General features: G+C 42.8%; 1 protein-coding gene across 1 annotated transcript in view; it reads right to left on the bottom strand.

Moving 5' to 3' along the window:
* Positions 1–201: 201 nt before the first annotated feature.
* The window catches only part of WDR33 (WD repeat domain 33), a gene marked incomplete at both ends in the record, with an annotated part of 46,521 nt that continues 20,298 nt past the window's right edge, over positions 202–26,424 (bottom strand). Inside the window, 15 exons of the mRNA XM_079539977.1 lie at positions 202–434; positions 1,225–1,410; positions 2,159–2,251; positions 2,382–2,548; positions 6,103–6,565; positions 6,846–6,948; positions 10,504–11,526; positions 11,843–11,995; positions 12,623–12,762; positions 13,010–13,096; positions 13,962–14,056; positions 14,918–15,028; positions 15,527–15,605; positions 15,739–15,893; positions 16,482–16,608. Coding sequence (XP_079396103.1) covers positions 202–434; positions 1,225–1,410; positions 2,159–2,251; positions 2,382–2,548; positions 6,103–6,565; positions 6,846–6,948; positions 10,504–11,526; positions 11,843–11,995; positions 12,623–12,762; positions 13,010–13,096; positions 13,962–14,056; positions 14,918–15,028; positions 15,527–15,605; positions 15,739–15,893; positions 16,482–16,608 — 3,215 coding nt within the window. The remainder of the gene's footprint in view (positions 435–1,224; positions 1,411–2,158; positions 2,252–2,381; positions 2,549–6,102; positions 6,566–6,845; positions 6,949–10,503; positions 11,527–11,842; positions 11,996–12,622; positions 12,763–13,009; positions 13,097–13,961; positions 14,057–14,917; positions 15,029–15,526; positions 15,606–15,738; positions 15,894–16,481; positions 16,609–26,424) is intronic.

Raw genomic sequence — 26,424 nt, 5'->3', positions numbered from 1 at the left:
AAAGCTAGCTACAGTACCGCAGCTAGTAGCAGTTGACTGATCTAGGAGAAGACCCTTGTTAGGAACTAATGCACATTCAGTTATCCCAGTTAAGAATCCAGACTTGCGTTCTTGCAGGGTTACTTTCTCTTTGAGTACAGAGTAGCAGTCCATTTAAATATTGTCCATCAGGGACTGGGTGTGACCCAGTCAAAGCCTCTTCTATCGGCCTCTTCCGCCACCCCTGGATGCTCCTCTTCGTGACTGACCAGAATTCATGTTATTTCCTCTTCCCCAATTGCTTCCGCTCCTTCCTCCTCTGGAAGGGTTGCTGCCTCCTGCAGGGCCTCCGCCGAAAGCTTCATCCCTGTGGAATCCATCGTGATGGTCTCCATCTAAAGAATTAGACCGTGCCGATTTTGGTGCTCTCTGGGAAGCTCCTGAATTTCCACGTCCTAAAAATGAAGCACAACGTTACTGATGTTGAAATCTAAGCCGTGCTTCTTCTCAGACATACCATGCCTTTCAGCTAGTTCTCTCACATTCTCCAACTGAATGTTCTTGAGACCTATGATTTTATGCCTCCTCCCTCTGTTTTTTATTACACAGGTTCCAAATCTCCATGGCAGCCCAGAAGATTGACAATAATCAGGCAATCCCTTGGGGGTTAAAGGAGATTATGTCTCATACAGTCAGCGAGGACTTACTTAAGTCAGGTCCCTCAAAAGTGCCAGCCATACACGATCTCATCCCTTACAGCTATCTGCAGTTCTTTGTATACTTTTATTGCAGAACACAACAAAACCAAGAGAACCGGATAAAGGAATGGTTAAACCACATCTGCCATGGCGTGTGCAATTCTTAGTCACCCCATTCACAATACGATAAGTTAAAACTGAAGCGAGTATAGACGTGGTAAGAAGGGCAGTAAAGGATACAGAATGCATTCCAGAGACAGCACACGAATGGGTGAGAGCTCTGGCATAGAGAAGAGCCAGCTGAGGATGGAAGTTTATGCAGCCAGAGGTGGCATTCAGAAATAACCAACTAAAATACAAGCCATCACTGAATGGAAGTAGTGAATGATGGGCTTTAGAAGACAAAAGCTTTTTATTTTTTCCAATTAAGCTTTAGAGCTCTGTCTGTGGATGTCACAGGTTCCAGCGATTCTTAAAGCTGGATAAGACTTCTGTTGAAAAACACACCAGTGTTGCACGAGGTTTTCAATACGAGGGACTTATCTACCTTTTCCCCTCTCCTCCGGAGGTCCACCTGGAGCATCCATTTCCCTGGGGTCAGAGGTCCCTGGTCCATCGTGCCAGGGACGTTTACGTGGTGGCAGTGAGGCCATGTCCATGCCCTGGAGCGAAGAAGAACGTTCTCGGTTAGCTGGAGAATGTCCGTCGTGAGGAGGGTGGTCTGGACGAGGACCTGATGGTGAGGAGAAAAAGTAGGATCATTAGATAACGTCCATCTGATCGTTACGCCTCGTTTTCAGAAAGCAGTCACATACAAAATTACTTTCCATGCAATTTGGAATACAATTTTAAGTTATGTAAAGCTTCCCCACCACTAGGACATGCAAATAAGCTAACATTAGATGAACGAGCTGCAAGAAAGCTGAAGGTAAAGCAGGTTTAGAAGATGCTGAAGAAGAAAGAAGTGGCAGATCTCAAGCTTTCTTTTCAGCATAAGGATTTTCACATATTTTAGAGATGGCCACACGTTCATCTTTCATTATTCATGTGTCATTTGTGCTTGTGTTCTAAAATTCAGTTTTGAACCTAGATGGTTCCTATATAACCTATAGGACCTATAATTATACACAAAGATGACCATTGGCATCAATAGATACCTCGAAAAGCTGTATGTTATGCTGCATTCATCAGCAGGGGACACCAACGTGCTGCTCTGGACTGCATATAAAATCTCACCTTAAATCAGGATAATAAATGATTTATTCATTTATTATTCTGTGGAACTGCAGCATTTACAGCTAGCTACATTCCAGGCAGTTCATTTACTTCTATATTTATAAGTCCAGAAATCTACACAGTGCATCTCTGGTGATGAAAGACTGAGCACACGAAGCACAGGGAAAAGTAGCGACGTTACTCATTTTAAAGCAGTTACACTGCAGACATTGATTATCTGAAGCAGACCTCAGCTATTGCTTTACCTGGTTCTCTGTTTCCATCCCAGGATTCTGGCTTCCGCCCACCTTCAAAGCGTGGAATTTCATCGGGGGTAGGAAGCAGACCCTTCCGGCCTCCTGAGCAGCACGAGATGCAGGGAGAGGAGTGAGAAGAGACAATTGCATTTGTGAAACTGTTGCCGTTTGCCCAAAAAACACCCTTGCTACCTTCTCCTTGTATTTCACTGTGGAAGAATGTTCCCCTCACCTCTAATTGCACCACGACCTCGGCCCCGAGCACCATGGTCCCTTCCTCTCAAGTTTTCATCTGGGGAGTCAAAAGTGTCATCTGGCCCAAAATCTTCCGGACCAGGAAAGCCATCTCTCCCCCTGGGTCCCCGGCCCTCGTGTCTCGAGGGTCCTCCTCTTCTGAAGCTACAAGAAAGAACACGGTACACCTTTAGACAAGGTTTACATTGATAAACTTGAGACAGTTGGTTATTAAGCTGTTTTCTGAACCGTTTCACATAACGCTACAGTACATACAGCTATCAGAACAGGATCTGTGGGTGGAAAAGTGCTCAATGTCTGTCTCTGAGCGCTTTGTTTAGCCATTTTGCATAGTTTTTCCTCACTTCTTTCTGTTGTGTTGGTTTTGTTTTTTTTTTTCCATACAGAAAATACTGTCAAGTATATTTGCATTCATTTAACAAGGAAAAAAAAATAAAAACAGTGAGATAGATATAAGGCAAGGCAAGGAGAAGGACAAGTGAATTTCTCTTAGCTGCAGTGCTCTTGCTTTAAGGGATTACAAACGAAGCAGGAAAAATAAAAGCAGTGAGAGTCAAGGCTGTAGTGAAACATTTCAGCATCACATTCCTATGGATTCTGGAGTCTCTCGCTAGAACATTCTCTTACTCAGTCCCTCCACAGAGGATTTTTTATTCTTTTTTCTTTTTAAGTTTACAATGTTGAGAAACGATTCTAGGCTGCACTTGGCTCAGCAGGGATGATGACTGCTGAGCAGTGTGCACAGTGGCTTTCTACAACCTCACCAGCAGCTTATCCATCTGCAGTAAACGAAGAGCTCTGTTCTGCAAAACGTAGCAGTGCCCCTCATGTCAGTAATCTCTACTCCTAGTCAGCACCATGGCATCTTCAGTAACTGGATGCGATTGGCTTTTGCATCTCATCTGAACTGAGTACAGCTCCTCCAGTATCACACTGGGGTCTTAACACAGATCTTCAGAGGGAAGAACGCTTCTGTCTCAGCTGTCAGTGCCATTGCAGGTAAGCCTGTAGATGGCTGCACAAACGCTAGCAGTTCTGTTTCTTACAGCACCAACTTGGAGTGCTTGGCAAAGCCCATAAATGCCCCGTGCATCACTGCGGCTCCGTGAGCACCCACTGCTACAACTGCCTCTGCTTACAGCCCGACCCGGGCAATTTGTGTGCGAGCACCAGGGGACGTTAGGTGGTGCAGGCACACTGCTTTGGGATCCTGCCCCCCCTCAGCGCCAGCAGTGACAGTGCAGCTCTGTCTGCCCATGCACACTGATGCCCCCCACCTCCCCTCTTCTCCCACTTCCGCACTGGGCAAACTGCGGCCGCCGCCGTGCTCCAAGCCTTGGCTTTGTGCACGTCCCCTTCCCCGGCTCATTAACGACACAGTGCACCCTATTACAAGCAAAACTTTAGATACTTTTATTTAGAATTTTAACAACATTAACCTTTTAATTACAAATTTAAATATTTTAACAGTAGTCATAACACAATACAATATTATTTTTTTCTTTTTAACTTTTACATTTTTTTTTTTCTTTTTTTAAATTAAAAACAAAAGGTCTGTCTCCACCTCCCAGAAAACAAACACAATACAGAGAGGAGGCTGCTGTGCCTGTACAGGTACAACAGTGGATGGAGGGAGTGCTGCATATGGACAATGAACCATTTCACATTAACCTGGGTGATTTGTGAAAACAAACTCAGCAGTTTCAGGTACAAATGGTTCAAATAACCACATCGCAATGTTGTTTAGCCTTGAGACAGCACAGTCCTCTAGATATATTCCTTAGAGGGTCTCCCATTTTAATACTGACTTGGTGAGATTCTGCTTAGTTTGTAAATTACCAAGATTCGCAACACAAGATCCTATGGCTACCAGGTGGAGGACCCTTCTCTGTGTTTCCAGGCAACCTTACGGACAAAGTTTAGCTTTGAAATCTATCACACCTATGCCTGATACAGCCATGGCTCCTAATATTGGGTTATGTATATCCTTTTTCACTTTTTCTCATCAGTCACACGTAAAACCCTGCCTCGCATAGGGCTCAGTTCCTGTTTGACTGCTCTCATCTTCTTCCTTGAGGCCTAGGACCTTAACGTACAGAACTACACACTGTGCAGATTAGCAGCAGGAAGAGGCAGGTCTCTGCAGTAGAAGCATCATGTTGATATGCACAGGTAGAGTGAGAACAGGACAGAGATGAAAAGGATGGGAAATTAGAGAGAAACACACATACACACACTTCCCTCTCGCGTTTTTGACCAAACCAGTTACAATCTAAATTCCAAACCAAGTCAGCTAAACGAGCAGTCGGGATTCTTAGGCTCACTTCAGCATCAGCATGGCAACCAATTCACCTTCACTCAGAGGAAATCACTAAGTGCAAGCACAGCGAGCCTTTCAGAGCCCTGTGATGATTCTTCTCCAGCTAACCGCTCTGTACAAACACTTGCACTGTGACAGACCCTCGTTAGCTCAGAAGTCAGATTCCCAGGTCCTGAGATGCCTGGACTCCCCTCCTAAAACCTCTGTAAAATCAGGATAAGAATAAAATATTCCCCAATCCCTAAACATTCCCAATATAAGATCTGAAAAATCTCTACTGAGCTTCTAAAATCATTGTCTGCTACGTCTGTCAGAGTTATGGAAGGCAGACTATTCCACTCGGATTCTCTCTTTTAAACGGCTTTGTTACCTTCTTTTTGTTCATTTCCTTTCATACTCTTCACACAAAAGGAAGGTACATCTTTACAGAGCTAGGTAGAAAATAGCTAAAAGAAGAGCTGTACAGATGCAAAGTAAAAGGAATGTAAGAAAATGATTAAAAGGCAACTAAAACACACAAAATTCACATTATGTGGAGACCACAATATATTCGTACAAGTACACATTTTTATACATATGGAGTTGGTGGTCAGTGAGAGGTTTAGACCTTGGAGGCCAAATTTAACTCTGTTAAGCTAGCATAAATCTGGAGCAATTTCAGTGACAGGTCGTCTTGTCAACTTTGAGCAATTCCTCCATGTTTACATTAATAACTAGAAGCAAAGTCATCCCTTTGTGATTGATCTGGAAATTGTGAGCAATGAAGAGGACATTGCTATAAACTAGATTATTTTTGAGTTCTTTGCTCGGCATTAAGAAATAAGCCAGAAAAAGAAATAAAATTCCTACAAGCAAAAACATGAGAAAATACTCTCGACAGTCCAACAGGCTGCAGAGCTCTGCCCCTTATATTTGATAGTAGGATCACTGTTCCTGCTCCTCACAAGTATCTCACAGCTCGTTCTACAGTCTCCACAGTCATCCTGCAGTTTGTGACTGGAGACAGAGTCTCAAATTCCACTTCTAGTGTTCAAAAGTTTGCCACTTTAACCTTCGAGTTTCCTCTCAATTTTCGTCAAAACGATCTCAAATCTTCATCCTGTGTCACTGGATCTTCTCTACAAATTTCCTCCCTTCTCTTTACTTACTGTTTACAGACACGGAAGCTGCTGTGTACAATGACCATTTTTCAAGTTTTCTTCTATTACTGAATGATTTTATGGACTCTATACTCAGGTATATTAGAGTTTTCATTTCCTTATTGGTTTCCAGTTTATAAATCTGAAACAGATAGACTCCTTAATGACAAGGAAACCAGGAAGAAAGAATTCCCTCCGTTCACCCTTTACCCAAGAAGAACGAATCGATTTATTCTTACCTCTCGTCTCGTCTTCCTCGGAACCGTGCATCCTCAGGATCCCGTGGATATCTATCATCTGAAGGTCTCCGTCCTTCCCAAGCACCAGGAGGGCCACGATTTGAACCCCCGCCTTCAAATTCCCTGTGATCGGGAGGAAAGGGAGGCCCAGGTCCACCTCGTCTCCATTTCTCATCTTGCAATGGTGGGCCTCCTCTCCCCTCAAATTCCCGCAATCGATGGCCAAATCTCTTATCTGGATGGAAGTCGTCCCGGAAGTCATCTGGTCGATCAAAGTCATCATGGAAATCTGGGTGAGGTCCTCGTCTATCTGGCATGCCCCTGCTGTCTCTACCATCACCCCACTCCTGGCCACCTCGAAACAACCCTCTCTCAGGCCCATGATCAGGGCCACCACTGTTCTGGTCGTGCCTTCTATCTGAGAGAGGGCCCATGTGGTGGTTTGGTGGACCACGGGAGTCACCTTGAGGGAAAAAACCATAGCAGATTTCTGTAATTTTTCCTAAAAAATGCTCTAGGACGTTTTAGTTTCTACAGTTCTACAAAGCATACACCATACATTTCACATTAAGGAATTCTGGGGGAAAAGCTTTTCTTCTGTATTCCAGCCCAAGCCTACTGTAGCTTCCCTCTCAATCCGGACCCTTCGTTGTGCTGTAGCCTTTTCTATCTAGAGGGTCTGCACTGGAACAGCATCTTTTTGGAGAACTACTCACAGAAGAACGGACAGTGCATTTAATTACCTTTATTAAGGCCAGGTCCTTGGTTGTGGGGGCCGAGACGACCTTGTCCTCCCTGCTGCCCCAGTCCTGGTATCAGTGGTGGAGGACCTGGGTTCTGTCCGTCCTGTTAGTGTACGGTAAGAAAAGCCATGTGAATTAGCATGCGTGAGTATTCTTGCTTCTGAGCCTTTTGTAAGGCAGCAAACCAAATTCCTTTATTGGAACAGTGCATCTTCACAGACCTTATGACAGCAGCAGCTGATTTTCAATTGGTTTCAGCCTGATTTTTTTCACATTCACATCAGTGACGCTTTTGTTTCCTGAGGATCATACACAATTATCTAGAAAACTTATGACTAATCTTTTATCCATAACAACCAAAAGATAATAAAGCTCCTGTTTTCCATGCCTGTTAGAGAAGGCGAGAGAACTGCATGCATCTGTTGGAAAAGCACCAGGTGCTGATGTGTATGCTGCAGATACAGACCCAGGAGGGATCGCAGCAGGTACCAGGTTACCCCATGCCTCCTCTGACCACGTGGGTTTTTTTCGTACTCTGTACCTACTTTCTGTGAAAGACCATCTTTTGTTATTAATTATTTTAGAGAGAGGGTTGAGGAGCAACCCTGAGAGTTCATTTGTGCAGTTTTTCCTGTTGCATCTTGAAATACTGGTTTTAAATTATACTTTTGTATTGAACTGCACCTGAGGTAATAATCACAAAAATACACATAAACAGGTACTACAAACAGCACCTTTGCACTGAATGTTTTTGTAAAATTTTTGGGAAAATAAAAGCAGAATAGAAGGCCTGGTTCCAATGCTTGTTACAAGAGAAAAAAGCACACGAACCTCTTTGAATGGTTGAATGGTGAGCTGAGTCAGAAGAATAGCTCCCTGTCCAGGAAGGACAAAGCTGTCACCATCCCTGAACAAAGCCTTGCTGGAGCTCCACCACTTCTCGTGTATTTAATGCAAGATTACTTACAATAAACTGTTGAACTTCTTAAGTTTGTGTCACTGCTGTTCAACCAGAGCAGCAGCTCTTAGTGCCCACCTCATGAGGTCAATCACTGTTTGCCAAAGCCCTCTATTTCCAAACAAATACTTCGACAAGTTAGGAAGACAGAACCGTCATAGTGCATTTTTATATGCCTTTCATTTCAAAATACACCATGGGCCCAAATGGGCTCCTAGCAGACAGAGTGAACTGCAGAGCACAGGAGGAGGCACTGTGCTGAGAACTGCAGGCAGCCCTGTGCATCCCACAGCTGGAGGCGGGCAGAGCTGCGCTGTGGCACCAGGCAGAGCAGCAGGGCTGGCTTTGCTGGCCCACAAGCAAAGGGCACAGCCACCTTACAACTGCCATCTGTTTGCACTGCAGCTGGAGGGGAAGAATTCGTCATACCAATCCATTCCGTCTGAGCCACTGCAAGCTCCAAGAGTTTGCCTCTACATGGAAAGAGACTTGGTCTAAAGCACTCATGCCAAGAAATGAGATGAAATCCAGCCTACCCAAAAGATTAGGTGTTGTAAATCAACAACTCTCAATCACCACTTCAGCCCCAAGATACCACTGCTAACTTGGGAATACTTTATCTACCCGTCTGCACTTTAACATCAATATTCCTATCTTCAGAATACAGTTTTGCTGATCACATTGTATTTTGGTCCCTTTCTTTCTCAAACAGGTTTGTGCTTTGTTCCCCATCTGCAGAAGGGAGCAGCTCTCCCACTTGGGAAGAGATGGGCATCTCCTGCACGTAGCTCTTCAGTGAGCAGTGGGTGAAGGTAACAGTGCTATCTCCTACAGACATGATCCTCTAAAATAGGCACACAGGTTCAGTATTGATTTCAGAAGCCCTTAATGAAGGAAATGAACACTCCCCTTCTGCTTCAAAAAAGGCAGGCAAGCCATTTCTACAAACGTACAGAAGATAAACGCTAAATTCAGGACTAAACCAGTCAAAGCCTGTTGTTAAAAAAGCCAAGACAGGAGTTACCCTTCTGCTTATCTTACAGAGAAGCCAACAGGACCAAAAATGGAAAGGAACACTATGGAAAGGAACACTACGAACTGCACAATCTGCCCATTTTCTCAATACATCAGCCTTCTAAAGCTAGACAAGGAAGGAAAAATAGCCAAAAGTACCCAGCTTTGTTACATGTCTTTTTAATATTTGTAAAAGACTCAAAGGTAGCAGCATTTATGGAACATAACATCTGCCTGCTGCAAACAACCTCCTGCATCCTGCCAACAGCAGGCTCCAACAAGTGCATGCCAGCTTGGTGGCAGCTGTTTAGGCAGAGCAGTTGGTCTGCTTAGGATAACCACAAAAACACGACGTTGGTAGAAATGAGATGAGCAACAGCTGTGGAGCCAGTTCCTGTCCTCTTCATTTTGACGATTCTGAAATCTCAGCAATAAGGTCACATTTACAGACTTCTGCAGGAAGTTATTGCTGACTTGTAAGAAAAAAAACACCAAAAACACCACACCAATACACAATTTGTAGGCTGTTCTGTCTCAATCTGAAGTGCAGCCAGTGAGATTTAGTTCAAAGTCATCACGCATTACTGTGATTGATACTGGCCTCCCCATTAAGTACATCCATAACTGTCTAATCTAGAAACCACTCAGTACAACAGCCAATTTTGTTTAAAAATAATCACACATTTCTCAAAACTGTAGATTTTTTCCAGTACATCCCCTTCAAAATTTACCTTAAGGCTGAAGACAAACATGACGTTTTAAGTACAAAATTAACACTGCAACAACAGGAACTTGTAAGGAGTAATAAATGTAGTGGGCTTTTCATTATCTGTGGCAGCTCAGCAGCTGGAGCAAACGTGCTGCTAAAGGTGCTGAAGAGCAAGCTGCACCTGACAGCTTGGTGCTGAACCAGCCTTAATCCCTGCAAAAGTAATTAGTGCCTTCACAAGCAACAATCTCCAGTATTCCAGGTGAGCTGAGCCTAAGTATTTTGCTGAGCTGGTGAAGCCAGCTGGCACTTGGTGCTCCAGCTCCAGAGCCAGGCTGGTCCTACTCAGCCTGCGTGCTCCCTGTGCTCTCTCTGGTGCTGCTCAGCAACAAGTCTGGGAACACAGGCTCTAACCTGGTGGCTCACAAGGTATGAAGGTGGCTAAGCAATTCCTGTTCCTATGCAGGAAGCAGGACAGCTGTTCTGGAAAGCTCAACCAGGACTAAGCTGATATTCCAGTATCCAGATACATCAGTATCTGTGGTAAGCTCACTCCTCAGTTTGGGACAACTAAGAGTCAACAATAACTTGCTTTAATTCACACATATTTTTTATGTTCTGCTGGCTTCAATTCAACTTTTCTTTGAGCTTATCTACTCTCCAGGAAACTTCACATTTAAGACAGTTCCGTATCCTCTAGCTAAAAAAAAACTGCAAACAAACCTGGAGTTTCTCTTCGGTTTCATACATTCTTAGAAGATCCTGATTTCTGTGTCTGTACTCCCAGTAATCCCATCCCTACAGGTACCTCTGATTTTCCAAGCTATGTAACTTTGTTCGTCGTCATTTAGTTTCCCTTGAAGCTTCCGTTTTGAGCCTCACCTCCACACTCGCATCTCTTGCTTGACATTTGCACAGCACAACATTATCGTTCCTACATTTTTCACACTCTTCTCGTTACACAGATCAACACGTACCTGATTAAACGGGGGACGAGGCCCATCGCCCAACAGAGGCGTTTTCTGCTGCTGGAAAGGCAGAGGGCCCTGGGAAGGATGCGGCCCCCTCGAAGGGTTTGGTTGTCCTTGAGGTCCTTGCATGTTTCCTTGCGGCCCTACCAAAGAGCCTTGCGGAGGTCCCTGCTGGCCTTGCGGCCCGCGCATTTCTTGCGGCGGTCCTAACATTGCGCCTTGAGGCGGGGGTCCCTGCAGCCCCCTCATCTCCTGGGGCCCATGTCCTAGCAAACCACTTTGCATATGAGGACCTCTCATCTCTTGCGGATGACCCATCATCATCCCTTGTGGAGTAGGTCCCTGGTTATCTCGGGGCCCTGGCGGACCCTGCATCCCTCTTGGATTAAGTCCCATCAAAGGCCCTTGGGAGATAGGACCTTGCATCCCTTGAGATCCTGGAGCTCCTTGCATGCCGTGAGGAAGAGGTCCTTGCATCCCTCGGGGACCAGGTGGCCCTTGCATTCCTTGACCCTGAGGTCCCAAGTTACCCTGCGGGCCAGGCGGACCTTGTGGCCCCAAATGAGTCTGAGAGCCAGGCAGGCCCTGCGGTCCTAAGTGCCCTTGTGGACCAGCGTTACCCTGCGGGCCTGGAGGCCCCATTGGCCCGTGAGGGCCGGGATGCCTTTGCATTCCTTGATGTCCATGTAAATCCTGAGGCCGTGGCATTCCTTGAGGTCCGTGGGGGCCCGGAGGTCCTTGTGGTCCCATGAAGCCTTGCGGACCTCCACCTCCTTGGTGTAATGGAGGACCCTGAGGTCCCATCTGTCCTTGGGGTCCCGGAGGTCTGAACTGTCCTTGTGGACCAGGAGGTCCCATCTGAGGCATATTCATTGGCATCTGCTGTGGCGGAAGGGGCTGCTGAAACCCTTGAGGCATCTGTGACATTGGGCCTTGCCCTGGAAAAGGCTGGGGTCCGTGAAGAGAGCCTCCTGGAGGTGGCTGCACTTGCTCAGCTTGTTTTTGTGCAAGTCTCTCAATCTTCAGTTGCTGTAATAAATAAATAAATGAATGAATGAATAAGAGAAACCCAGCAAATCAACTAAACACAGAAAAATATGAAAAAACTGAAGATCAAAAGCTACTATCTCATTCTTAGGAGTTTGAAAAGAGTTAGTACTTTTCTCTTCATCAACAGAAACACAACTACACATACATACAAGTGAAAACTGAAATGTGGAGACCTTGGTGCAGCTGTCTTCATGCATTGAGTCTTACTCTTGTTAAACTATATCTTTTAGAAAAGGTGAAAAGTGTACTGCAAAAGCAAGCTACACATTTTGGTGCCCTGGCTTTACACACATACCTCCAGGAGTTGTGGGTTTGTGTACTGAAGTGCTGCCATTTCCTGCTCAATCTCTGCCTGTGTCTTCTTTTTCTCCTCTAGCTTAATGTCTTCCTTTCTGTCGATCAATGGCTCAGGTGGGGGAGGCAAAGGAACTTTATTCTGCATCCATGCCTATAAAGAATAGTAGATATAAAATTAATTCTAAGAAACACCACATGTGTAATAAATCACTGACTGGGACAAGATATGCTGGAATGATGAATAACGAGGGAGGGGATTGTCCCACTCTGCTCTGCGTGGTCTCACCTTGAATACTGTGCAGGTTTGGGCACCACAGTACAAAAGGGGCATGGAACTATTAGAAAGTGTCCAAAGGAGAACTACAAAGATGGTGAATGGTCTGGAGGAGAAGATGTTATGAGAAGCGGTTGATGTCCCTTGGCTTGCTGGAGTACAAAAAGCATCTGGAGATTGCTCTCAGATGCATGCTCTGATTTTTGGCTGGTCTTCTGTGGAGCCAGGAGTTGGTCCCTTCCAACTCAGGATATTCTATAATTCTAACTTGGATAATCAGAAGCTAAAAACTAGGTTGAACAGAACATCCAGGTGTTGTAGCATCCTAGTTTCAAGGTATGTGTATGGGATATAAGGGATTTAACCAAGTATCTAATGCATAAATGGTAATTTAATTACTGTGGTAAGTTATTTTGCACTGATGTTGGACATGATATTGGAAATCCAACAGAACAAGTTTGTTTTTGGTGTTCAAAACTGCAAAGCTGTTTATCAGCTGCTTACCTGCTGAAACTGTGCTGGTATTGGTTTTGCATAGGGCACTTTTTTCTGTGGCACTTTCTTTTGGTCCTTTTGCATTACTTCCTCCATTCCCCAGTCTAGTCCTGGGATTGTCATTTCAATGTCATTGGACTCATCTTTCCCTTTAACAGCAGGGAAGGCAAACAGTTAGTGCAGTACAGGTTTACAAAGTAATTCTGTAACTCTCCTTACAGTTTATTTAACAAAATAAACCTTGATGTTTCCCAACTCTCTCTTCTTTCCATGGGAAATATGCACTCAAGAACCTCAGAAAACAGTGGTGCTACCCAATTATACGACAGGAATGAACAATAAGTTGTGCAGTATCTGGATGGCTCAGAAAAATGCCTCCCTATAGCAACTACTCACCCATCTGCTCTTGCTCCATGGCTATTTTCAACTGCTCAGGTATTCCCATCCCAGGGATAACTGCTAGGCTGTTAGGTTCCAAATCATCTAGAGGAAAATAGTAAATATTTATACTTATTTGCTTTGCATTATCATTTTGTTCTTCTGGATTCTTACCGTGCTTTTACCATCAGCACTGTTATGTATTTCACAAATGCTGGGTCACTTTTTAAACTTACATATAAGTCAAAAGACATTAAAAGAACTGCCCATTCAGATTCATAAAAACACCCCCCAAAAGGCCAGGAATTACATCCTTTTGAAGGAAAGTCACATTTCAAAAAATCTCATATCCGTTCCCATTTTTGTTATAGTAAACACACATATTTTAAAACTTAAACTCAGATGATACATCTTCACTGACATTCCCAAATGGAAAAGGGCAAGTCATCAAACAGCTTTATAAGCAAACAGACGTAACCCTTGAGGAAAAAAAAGGTTGCTGAGGTATGCCGCAGAGCTGGACAACCCGACAACCCTGAGCAGCTTGAACTTAACAAAGAAAAATCCTTAGGAAGGAGAGTTAAGTTTTAAAATTTGAGTCAAATTGAATAATTTGAAAAGATTTCCTGCTGTAGTTCAGGACAGTGGGAAGTCTTGAAGTTGCATGAAGTTGCCAGGAAGAAAAGTAAAGCAGAGACATCGCCCGAGGGAGAGCCCAACCTCCTTTCCATTTCTGCTGGACTGAGCAGCTCTTACCTCCTGGAGCTGTGGAAAAAAAGAAGACGCACTGTTGGAATTGCTTGGAGAATAAGATCATTCATGCAAAAAAATATCTTTATCTAGGTGGTCACCAGTGCTGTATGCTGTTTCAGTGTCTCACCCAGCAGCACATTCTAACGCCCGTTGAAAGCCCAAAGCTTGCTCCTAACCCCCAAACCTCTCATCCCCACGTTCTAGGAAACTGCCTTACCATATTCCACACCATCCTCTGACATCCCAGGCAGCAGATTCAAGTTGTAACGATCTCGCATTTTATCTCCAGGCCGATTTCGAGTCCAAAACTTACTGTCAGAAGGAAGTTGCATGACAATGAGCTCAACAGGAGGTCAAGAAGAATAGCAACTTTTAATCTAACAATTTATTTATCTAAATTTTAGTATGCTAACTTGGTTATATAAGGGTTCGACTCCTACTAATCGAGTTCAGCAGTGAATCTGAACGTTAGGTGTGCGGTTCAAATGAAAAACCATTACTATGGCTCTGGGCAGCCTGGTCTGGTGGTTGGCAACCTTGCACATAGCGGGGGGTTGAAACTGGATGATCACTGTGGTCCTTTTCAACCCAGGCCATTCTATGATTCTATACTATATTAACTGTACAGTTACTATTCAGAAAATGCTTCAAAGCATGAAGTAAATACAATGCACTGGTACCACCGATATCCAGACAGCTCTAAGAACCTCCTCCTCTGTTTAAGCACATCCTTCACATAAAGCTAACCTTGATGGTAGACACATCTACACACAAAAATTCACCCCACTTATAGATACTCCATTACAGCACATTCCACTGCACTTGTAATGCACAAAGAGACATGATCAGCAGATGATCTGAGGGCAAAAACATTGTGGAGATTGGAATATTTCTTCATCAAAAGAATATTTATTAAGCTCCTCAGCTTCCAAATCTCACACGAACCTGAAACGTCAGTGTTTCTTAAGGCTTCCTTAGATGAAGGATAGGAGGTTAAACATCACCCTAACTTCTCATGTAAAATGTCAGGTCCTTCCCACTCAAGTTTGTCTCTCTGCTTTGCCCATTGGCTGTGTATCACAACCTCTCTCTGTTCACCAATGCCAAGCACCCTTTTCGGTGCTGAACATACACACATCCCCTCAGACTCCTTCTTTGCATATTTTAAAATACCTGGTGTGATCATTTGAGCCCGAACAGAGAATGTGTCCGAGGGGATGCCACGCCAGACTCCAGATCATTCCTTCATGGGCCATTTCCATTCCACCAACCTCCTTCTCAACCCTGATGCATTAAAAAAAAAACAAAACCAAACAGCTATCACAGAGAAGATTATCTGATTCAGATACAATACAAAACTTCTGCTATTTAGGTGTTCCTGGTGTTCCTGTTCCTCTGTCCCCTACTTCAGTAAAAATAAGCCTCAGGTATTTTTCTATTGCACGAATTCATGATACACAGTTGTACTTAAGCAGGAATTTAATTGCATAGGAAATGTTAAAACTATTCGTTTAAAAGTAAAATAATTACAATGCACCATGAGAAGCTCTAAGAAACTAGCAGCTTTAATCACTGATCACCCCTCAAGAAAAGACTACACTGTGTACAAGCAATTTATCCTTTAAAATATAGCTTTAGAAACGAAGACTATTCACAAAAATCCTCAGTGATAGAGTAAAACAATAAACATGCATTAAAAAGTGGAAAGTGTATGGTGTTTCATGTAACAGCCTGAGCATCTGACCAACACCTTTGCAATGTGCTGGTGAAAATGCTACGTACCCAACATGCCAGAATAACAAAGAGCCATCAGACCCTCCACTGGCAAACAGCCCCTCGTGAACAGGATGCCAGGCCACAGCTGAAATACAAAATAACTGGCAATCAGAAAGTATGACACTAGAATTCCTATCTCATGTAAATCAGGATCTCAAGAACTTTCATTTTTAATCCAAGCGTACTGAGAAAACATTGCGATATCAAACAATACTGACCTGTGGCCTCTTTCTTATGACCCCTGAAGACCTGAAGTTCCTCTTTCAGGTTACGAATGTCAAAGAGCTTGCAGAGATGGTCACGAGAAGCTGTTAGCAACCAGTTGCCATTCAGATTCAGCTTCACCTCCATCACTGTGTTTTTATGAGCGTGTCTGCAGGCGCAGAAAGAAAATTGTTTGTCCAGATATCAACTTCCCAGACAAATCAAACATGATTATTTATCAGTTCTGAATATTTAGGTCAACAACAAAGCAGTTCAGGCTACTAAGCTAGGATAGCAGACCTTTCTGTGCCATATGCATGGATGTTGCTATTTGTACTTTGAAACCAGGGGAGATTCAGGCTGGATATTAGGAAACATTTCTTCTCTGAAAGAGTGATCAGGCACTGGAATGGGCTGCCCAGAGAGCTGGTTGAAACACCATCCCTGGAGATGTTCAAGAAACACTTAGATGTGGTCCTAAGGGACATGGTTTATTGGGCAATATTGGTAGTAGATGGGTGGTTGGACTGGATGATCTTGGAGGTCTTTTCCAACCTTGGTGATGCTGTGATTAAAGTCACTATTTTTGAAGCTTAGACTTCACCTAATTTCTAGATTTTCTGGCACAATTAAAGTATTAGCTTTCTGTTTGAAGTAATTGCATATGGCTGGAAAGATGTGAGGTAATAAGCTAAAAAGAGACAAACATGAAGTCAGTTGTATTTGAGCAAAGCGAAGGGTGTGGGCATGGACTTACAGCGTGGCAAGGCTCTGGCCAGTTTTTGGATCCCAGAACTTGATCGGCTGTTGGCTGTCTTTGCTTCCTGATACAACTAAACCTTTTGTCGGATGCCAGTCAACACATTTCACATCTGCTCCATGTCCTGTTAATAACGTACAAGTTGTTCGTTTAGAAATTTCAATCAAATTGAGGAAGCACAGAAAACCGAAGGGTTCACCTCTTACAACCGCGATGTAAAAACAAAATCACACAACGCAAATCACAAAACAAAATCAAATTAGATAAGAACTCCCCAGAGGTATTTAAGTAGTACTAATCATTGAGAGTATCTTCTCTTCAGGTTATAGATCAAAAACGAGGCTCACTTCAATATAAAAGCTCTCTAAGGTGGCTCCGGTGGTACTCTTAGGCTTTGATCCTACAGCAACACACAGCATGAAGCAGCATTTCTATGGGGGTGTTAAAAGAAAAATACACTGTGACATTTCACTTTCTCTCAAGTACTGCAGGAACGAAAAGCAAATGCATTCATGTTCCCATCCCATCCACACTACTCTTCTGTTGTTCTGTCAGAAAACAAGAGCTTAAATCACAGATCTGAAAACTAAAATAGCATATGATGAAAAGAAATCTTCGATGTAAAGTCTGTTATTAGGTTTTTCTAGCAGCCTGGAGTAAGGAGAGAAAAACCTTCACAATACTGATGATCCTTGAGGTTCCTTCCAACCCAAGACATTCTGTCATTCTAAGATATGATTCTATGATTTCATTTTAAACCGATTGTTCAGATAACTTAAAGAAGAAACACTCATTGCCACTACAAAGGAATTAGAGGGATTTAGAGATAAAATAATGAATGGAGATTTCCTTCTCCAGTATCTCTCCATGCCAGCCAACACCAACAGAAAGCCAACAGTAACATGATAGTCAATGTCAGAAAATGAGACAGCATGTGCTAGCTACAGCAAAAAGTGAGATGAGAAAGGAATGGCTGTCTGCAACACAGAGGCACTAGTTATAACACGGTATGGAAGAATGGTAGCATTCTGCATCAGAGACAAATGGTTCCTATCAGACAGTTCCTACTGCACTGCTTTCCTTCAAGGTGCAATATGGAACCTGAAGCAGCAAAACACTGCTTGATATCGGTCTCAATTCAATAAGAAAAATATATGACTTGACATTTTCCTGAGATGACAGAAGAATCAAAATCAAATTTGGAGCATTATACTTCCATCACACAGTAAAAGCAAAATTTGATGACACAAAGCACTCCCTCAATCAAACGAGTGCAACCTCCACCCTTCCATCGTCTACAGCAAGACAGGCAGGGAAGAGATTCTTGACCCAAAGAGAAATGAACACAACCGTAGTTGAACATAAGGATATCATCATGGATGAAGGTACCCAACTCTCCTCTCCCAGTCGCAGCAGGCAGAACTGCTGCAGAATATGCATGGTCTCAAGGAAGAACAGGGTCTTCAGGCTGCAAAGACCTTATAAGCACTGCTCCTTCCTGCCAACAGAAGGGTACACCGGGATGTATTGATTCCCCTTTTACTTATTCTTCTGATGCAGCAAGAACTAAAAGGCACTGTGTGTCTGGATTTGCTCTGCCAGAGTCCACCTCTCAACCAGAAGGAGAAACTGAATGCTGAGTGTGTATCTGGGAGGAGCAACTCTGCCAGCAGGAATAGAGTACTCCTCCTCAATAGTTAGGGGCAAACTCATGTTTGCAGATTTTCAGCTGCATTCTGTAGGTACCCATTATCTTGCATCCTCTCAGGAAAAGACAGCAGATTTGAATTCAAGAGAAACAATGGAAATGGTCCATTATGGTCAGTAACCGGATGAACTGTAGGAAAACATGTTCAGACTGGAACACTCAAATAATATCATTAGTAGAAAACAAAAAACCCCAAACAATACAAACAGCAGAAACGTAAAGTACCTAACCACATGGACTGGAACGACTTTGTCCTTTGCTGCTCCTGAAATAAAGAGACTTCGTAATGGAAGAGAGCTTAGAGACAAAGGGCTGCTGGCTGGCTGGTAAGCCTGCAGCCAGTAAATGAGGTGCTGGCAGAAGGCCACCTCAGTCTGGATAATGGCTCACCCCGTGCAAGGCCAGATTCTTTGGAGATCAAACAAACGTGAGTTAAACCAACACAAATGTGTATCCCAAGGTAAAAAAAAAAAAGGCTCAAACTGGGCAACCCAGTTCGAGTTCAGCATCAAGTTCTGAAACACAGCTGCCTAAGCACCCAGCCTGCAAACACCCCCATAGGGAGCAATCGTGATGGTGCAGCACAGGACTGCTGTGCCTGGCAGAAACCAGGCTTGGCAGTTATGGCATATTATCCCCAGAGCACAGACATTCGGGTATGAGGGAAGTATTTCACTAGTTGTTTTTTTTTCCATATGCATTAAGGATTTCTGAACTGGGTATTAATTAATTAAAATGCTGGTTGTTAATACTTGTAGACAACTTATCCTGTTCTTTAAAGACACTGATCAGCAATTCTGGAGGCTGGAAAGAGTAACAGGCCGTACAAGATCGTGGGCAATAGCGCTTGATCAAACCCAAAGTGTCACAAGTATGAAAAAATAGAAATTTAAGATCCTGTTTTTCCTCTCAACCTCACTTCTACACACGACTGAGTGAATATGAAATATAGTGTAAAAAAAGTCAAGTTTGGATCGCAGTCCTTCTATCACAGCCTGTAAAGTATTTAGTGTGGATAGATACATCATGTTTGCTGCTGCAGCTGAACATTTTCCATTACAGCCTTTCCCCCAGAAATGAGCCCTATTTTGAGGGCACATCAATTGATGTTAATAATATTTTGAAATTTCTAAATCCTCAGCAATTTTTGGATGGCTTATACGCATACTGAGGTGATGCTCCTTTAGATCACCTTCTTGTACGCCCACATTCAAAACCAAACAGACCTCTGTAACAGCGTATGTTCTGAAGATTGAGCACAGAAAATGAGCACAAACTGCAACAATGCTGTTTCTTTCCCCTTTAAAACAAGGTGTTATAGAAGGGGGGGGGGGGGGGAAGGGAGGGTGAATAGTGCTGTGTATCCTTGAATTGGTCTGACCCGAAGGCTTTGCCTTTGCAAAGGCTTTGCATTCCACAAGAACGTTCCCTTCCCTGTAATCCACAGCCCTGACGGAACACAACACGTCCTGGAAGAGCAGGTCCTCTGCAAGGGGCTATTTCCAAAGCATTCAAAATAAAGCCATGAAACCTTACCACCAGCCCCACCAGCAAAAAGGAACAAGACCACCTGCAAGGCCAAGACAACTGGGAACAGCCCTGTTAATGGAAAGAGGATCTGTTTTCTACATAATTCCCTTAGCCTTTGTTAGTTGGTTCCGGATTGCTGACAAATTGGATTATTTTGCCTGTTCTACTCTTATAGAAGGCTTTTTAAACTACAACTGGCAGTTATCCGCTAACCTAGCAATTCCCTGCTTCCATGCAAATCTCATTTAGAAGCTGAGTACCTCTTATCTACCAGAAATGAGAACACTCCTCTTACGCGCTGCTTGCACAACGCTGACCAGGTTGGCAGTAAGGGTAAGGATAAATTAATTCCATTAACTCAGAACAAAGAACACTTTCACATCACGAGAACCACGCACCTCCTGAAAGCTGTCCTATGAACAAGACTGACTTCCATTCTCCACTCCCAGAACGAACACAGCAGAAACTCTCTATTTAGAGATTCACAGTATGTTTGTTCTTCTTAGCATACTGTGGGAGGTTGATGAGTAAGAAATCAAAGGCAAAGCTCCTTTCAGTCTTTACCAATGCCTCCCACCATACTTTCAGATCCGTGTCTCCCCAAGTCAAGTTTTCCTTAATTTGCTCACCAAGCTGTTCTCTAGCTCTTTGCTGGTATATTAAATAGGGTACCTGGGGAGACTGATGGGGTTTTAATCCACCTACAAGGAACATCTCCCATATCACATCAACATTTCTCTCCACCAGCAGCTGAATGGGACATAATTAAGCCTTGTTTACAAAGCCCATCTTTACAGCTCTATTATCACACTGTATTCCTTCCAGAAAAAAAGTTGCTTACAAAAGCAAACAAATAAATATATATATCCTGCCAGTTGTGTATATATCCTGTTGTCAGTTGTGGAATCAAAAGGTTAAAAATAAACCAAAACAATCATTAAACATTAATGAGGTAGATCTGAGCAAACGAGTTTTCCCAGCTCAATTCTTCTGAACAGGAAGTAAGACTGAAATGCAAGAAGTCAAACAGCCCCCAAAATGAGTTTCTGTAAATGAGTTTGGTACTGGCACATACAAACCCCAATAGGACTTGCACCACTCAGTGAGCAGTCTGAATTCTGCAAAACCCAACAAGGAAAAGCCTGAGCATAATGCCAGTGATGTGATCTCAGAGTGGCAAATGCACTGCAACAGATAATGAAAAGAACCTTCTGTTCAATGTCATTGCTAGTAATGGCATGTAGGAATCTGAATTCTTTGTATCTGTTGAAATTCAGTGACAATGTTTTACATAAGGATTAATACGGAGCAGGGAAAACATCTGCATGCAGGTCTAAGTGGGAACTGGGTCATGGTTCAGCCTTCATATAATGGGACAACTCACACGTTACAGCCAGAGCTTAAATGCTTCTCTGCGTTTAAAATGAATGCTGAGCAACCTCCAAAGCTGAAATACTTTGTTTTGAACAGAAACAACAATTACACACCTGAAAATACCTATTTTAAATGTTGGTAAAAGGTGTCAGTTTTTTTCTTTCCTTAAATCACTGAATGCACTCATGGCAGAATCTGCAATCATTGTAGAAACACATTCCCTTTTTAACTGACTGGCCTTCTTTGAGCATTATCCCATTTACAGGTTATTTCCTGTTTACTTTGTAAAATAGAGAGGCAAAATAAGCTTGATAGCAGGTTGGGCAACAGCACTGGAAGTCAGGGAACCAGCATCTGTAACACAAGGAGTTGCTTAACATTCTCTTAGAAGTGAGAACTAAATGACAATGCATGAAGTATGCACACTTCACAATTCCTAATCATAAGGCATAGGTAAGTTATATGTAGATTATTAACAGCAAGACATTTTAGTATCAAAAATGTAACATTTTCCCTGCGTTTAATCAGTGTGCAGACATTCTAGCTTACCACTACACGTGCACTAAGTGCATCTCTGTCACAAAGTACATCAACGTGGTGACGTTTGGAAATGCAGTATAATGGTCACTGCAATACAACAGTCATTATTTATTCTAACAGAGAAGTCATTACTAATCTTAAATAGGAAGTAATCAGGAAGCCCAGAGATAGCCTGTGAGAAGAGACAGGGAAAACAGGACAGAGAGAGGAAGCCACACCAAGTGAAAACTGTCCAGCATCTTATGCCACAACCACGGCAGTGCGGACAAAGCCAGGCTGTCAACAGTGCTAAGAGTTGCAACATTTAGGGCAAGGCAGCCTGGATTCTGCTCTGCACCTAGGCATACATGGCCACAAAAACCTCACAACATGTATTATCCCTTTGCAGGTACTCATCCGAGAACGAAGAGGACTTCTTTAAATTGCAAAAGGTGGAACATCTTTTTCGTTGCTGGTTATTTCATTTGTAAAGTAGCTGGGACGAGATGTTCTCTGTTCAAAAATTAGCTAGCCTACTTTGAAAGCAGCAACACACTTGCTTGTCATTGACAGAAAGCATTTATTTAGAATGGTATTTACATTTAACGATAGTAAAAATAGATGTACAGGAAATATCAAAAAATGAACAGCAATATGAGAAAAAAAATGTTATCTTTTGTAACATAACCAGCTCATAGGAGCCCCAAAACCCACTCCCCTCAGGGAGAAATTGTCTGACAGTTTTTTACTGCTTGTTTTCTGGCACCTTCCTCTCAAGTGTCTGACATCAGCCATTGGATTTTAAAAAGCTTATGTGGCATCTAACAAGTGCCTGCTGTCATAAGCCATCAGACAAGATGGATCTCTAGTACTGAGTGGCAATTACTGTGTAATTCCATACAGAAAAGGGGTGAGTATAACAGAGCATAACGGTGTCCAGGAATAGAACTGAGAGTCCTCCAATGGAAGAAAAAGTGCTAACTCAGAAGACAAAAAATCCAATTATTTTGTACATCACGGGTCAGCATTTTGCACAGATTTACAGCGCTGTGTTTGGGTACAGAACGAACTTGCTGGGCAGCATGGGCTTTTTGTGGTAAAAACAAAACCAAAATCAACTCCCAGAGGAGCAGGAGCTTCCCCATTCAATGTTCCCAATGAAACCCCCCAGACAAACGGAACTGCTGTCTCTGGAGCCTGCTCACAGCCCGAGCCAGCAGCTTCAAAAAGGATCCAACAACATCACAAACCTGATCACAACGTCACGGCATTTGGAGCCTCACATCGACAATCTCAATCTCAAAAGCAACTCTTCAACTGCTGTTCAGTCAGAACGCACACGGACCAAATGAGGAACGTGCTAGCAGCCGGTGCCTGAGGTTAAACTTCTAGAAAGCAATTCAAATTTACAGTGCTCTGATCCTACAGTAGCCCCACTGTTGTTGCTGCCTTTTAAACATGTACGTAAGATGCTTGTTAAAATACTCAATTATTTAAGATGTTTACTCACTTGCAGTCACCAAGCTGTCCCATCGGCAGGCTAGGGGCAAACCTTTGTCTGTTACACTTAACCTGTGCCAAACGTGTCACTGGGGAGAGTCTGACATTTGCAGTGAATATTACGAGAAGCAATGCAAGGAAGGAACACAAAAACACAGCACTGATTTAGACAAAATTTCATGTCAACTTGAAGCTACTACAGAAATTGTGTGCATCCTAGACTTCATCGTGGGAAGTTAGCAAGTAGGGAAGAGGAAGGAAGCTGGGGGACACTACATAATTCAGCAGCAGCTGGCCTGAAGCTATGCACTTCAACTACAAGAAGAACTAGAGTTGGAATGTTTAGTTCCAAACTCAGGGAAGACACAGATACTTCTACAAAAGCTAAGAGTAAACCATCAATAATCATTTTCAGTATAACATCTTGTTATAAGCTCGTTACAGTTCTGCTGGTGATCCAGTTGTCTCAAGAGAAAAGCAGAGTTTGTCCCTACGCTGAGTGCCCAAACCCAAGCTCCAAACCACTGTTGTGGCCATGTGAACAGACACCTCCCAGCAAGCTGCTAAAAACCTACAGACCACATTGGGGATTGCAGCTAAAGAAGTTGTGTGAAGTCTTCTACTTTTCTCCAATTTGATACGCCGCTGCTTCCAAGGAAACCCAGAATCTTTTAATAAAAGTATCCAACAAAGACAGCTGAGATCCTTCAGTAAACTGATCTTCCTTAATCCATTCTTTCAAATAGGTTTCAATGCCATTTGTGGCTGAGACTGCAGGGCAGGATCCTACTTTAAATCCCACTGAGGAGAGGCACTATCAAGTGTCTTCTCTACCAGACAATCAGATGACTTCTAGAGATGGTGATGGTTACCTGGCCACTCAAAAAGAGGAACGCTTGGCCAGGCAGCTTTCCACTTTAAGGGAACATATACAGAATATATATATATACACACACAGAAATATATGCACATATACAGAAATCTTTTTCTTGCCAATGAAAAAGTAGGCAAGCTACTTTTGATAGCTCATTTACTGATACAGAACCTCTCATAAGTACGAGCCCATTATCATTTTATGCAATGGAATCATGAGTTTAGGTACACAGAAGTCAGGAGAACAGTTCAAGGACAAATACTCCATGAGCACCTGCTCTCATAAGGTGAGAAGCAGTCAGCCCAGGTGTAAAGTGTGGGGACAAAAGACTGTCAGACTCTGCGTAGCCTCTAGGAAAGGATTTATTGGTCTCAGTAATCCAAGCACTTAGCAAGTATACGAGATCCAAGAAGGGACACACTGATAGAGACCACATAAACTGCTCTCTGCATTTTACAGCAGCACTAGGACTGAGCAAACCAGGTAGCAGCGGGTCCACTGAAACAAGCTGGTGGCAGAAAGCAAAGCACATGGCACTGGCCCCAGTTACAAAGCACTGTTCTCCCTATGCAGAGATGAAGCTCAACAAATTGGAAAGCTCTCACCTCAAGGGCAAGGGATCAATTTTCAAACAACTGAAATATGAAAGGGCTGTGAGTTATGAAAAGAGTCAGTAACAAAAAAAAAAATGAGCAGCGTATCAGGAAGAAAAAAAATATAGCACATAAAATCATACAGTGACTCACAAACATATCTACTCTATTACTGATCTCAAGGCTAATGAAGAGAAACTAAGAAAATAAATAGAAAAAAGCATTTTCAGTGCAAAAAAATGCAGGAGCAAAATAAGTTTGAATAATGTAACAGAGGCTTGACAGAACTTCTTCCATTGAAACTTTAACCAAGCAGTAAGAAAAAACTGAACTCAGGAAAGACAGAAACAAGGACTGTGCTATTGCAGCCTTGTTCCAAATTTCCACATTGCTGCTTACTTCTTTTAGCTCTCCTGTATCACCACACCTGCAGCCCATCCTCTTTCCATCCACCTATTCATTTTTGAAATCTTTGCAAAATCTTTTCCTCTTTCAGATTTAAAGACTGAAGCTCTGATTTAAGTAGAGAAATCCAAACCCTTTTATCTAAATTCTGAAAATAGGGCTCCTGCTTCAGCAACTGCTCTGTAGAGAGTGGCTGTGTAAGTATCAATAAAGCTCTAATGAGTACCAAGCATCCTCATGTGTTTCTTTAAATTCCACAAGCACACAAACAAGCCAAACAGCAGAGTTCTTTGCATGAGACTGAACAGAGATGGGAGGGGAAAAAAGATAGCGCTGAAAACTTACCAGGTTTTAGGTTTAGGTTTTGTGCAACCTAAGCCTAACAAAGAAAGGGAGAGATGTCAGCAGGAAGCAATGGGATAAAGCAACCCAAAGAGCATTTAAATAACTCAGATGTATCAAAACCAGGAGGAGAAGAAAAAAAAAGGAGAACATCACAGTTGGTTGTGAGAGACAGAAAGGCCAAGGCAAGTTGCCAACAATTAAGCATCTCTTAACAACAATTGCTGATGGCAGTTGGTGGAAAATGCTGTTCTTGGAATCATTTACTGGTGTCAGAAGCAAACGGGAACAATAAAAGAGGTATTTGATTTTTTCACCAAAAAAAAAAGGCGTGACAAAGGTTTGCTATGTGACATATTAAGAGACTTATCTTTCAAGACTGCAGCAGAGGATACAGGAATTAAACCATAGCAAGTACAGACGGTTTGGATGCTTCTTTGAATCCTATGCTCCTTGAAATGACAACAGGGTATAAATAAATGAATAACTTCAAAGAAGTAATGACTATAAAAAAGACAAGACATGAGTTTTGCAGCCAGCGTTGTGTTGTTTCCCTGTGTTACAGTCTGTGACCGAATCTATATTTGAATTTACAGGCACATGTACACAGTACCATGTTAAAAAGCTCCAGAGTAAGTGTAAGAAGAATGATGTGGAGGTTTGCAGGAAAGCATCATTAAATCATACGCAGTTATACCTCCATAGTAAGTGGATATCATGAATTAGGCAGAAAAACCTTCAACAAAGCCACATCTACAGCTGATGCAAACACCTTCGTGATGCCATTGCACACCCCTCCACACAAGCACCAAAAACATTGTCTTGAACTCTCTGAAGTTTAAAAAAAAAGATCTTTTTAAAGCTTTTTTTTTTTTTTTTTTTAAAGCAGAGAAGAAATCAGATCTAATGATTGCACAAAATATGTGGGCAAAAATGAGAACCCAAGATAAGGAATGTTCATCTGTTAAATGCATGCATAGGAGAAAAGGAACAATCCACACTACATCCACAAAAGTGCTGAGAAAAAAAACCTTTTTTTCCCCTGAAACATTGATCTTGCCTGCAAGAATTCTTTGTTACAAGGCTACCACAGCA

This window comes from Tetrao urogallus, assembly GCF_951394365.1.
Source record: "Tetrao urogallus genome assembly, chromosome: 9".
NCBI lineage: Eukaryota > Metazoa > Chordata > Aves > Galliformes > Phasianidae > Tetrao > Tetrao urogallus.
The sequence above is the reverse complement of the archived record's forward strand: the minus strand, read 5'-3'. Positions and strand labels throughout refer to the sequence as shown.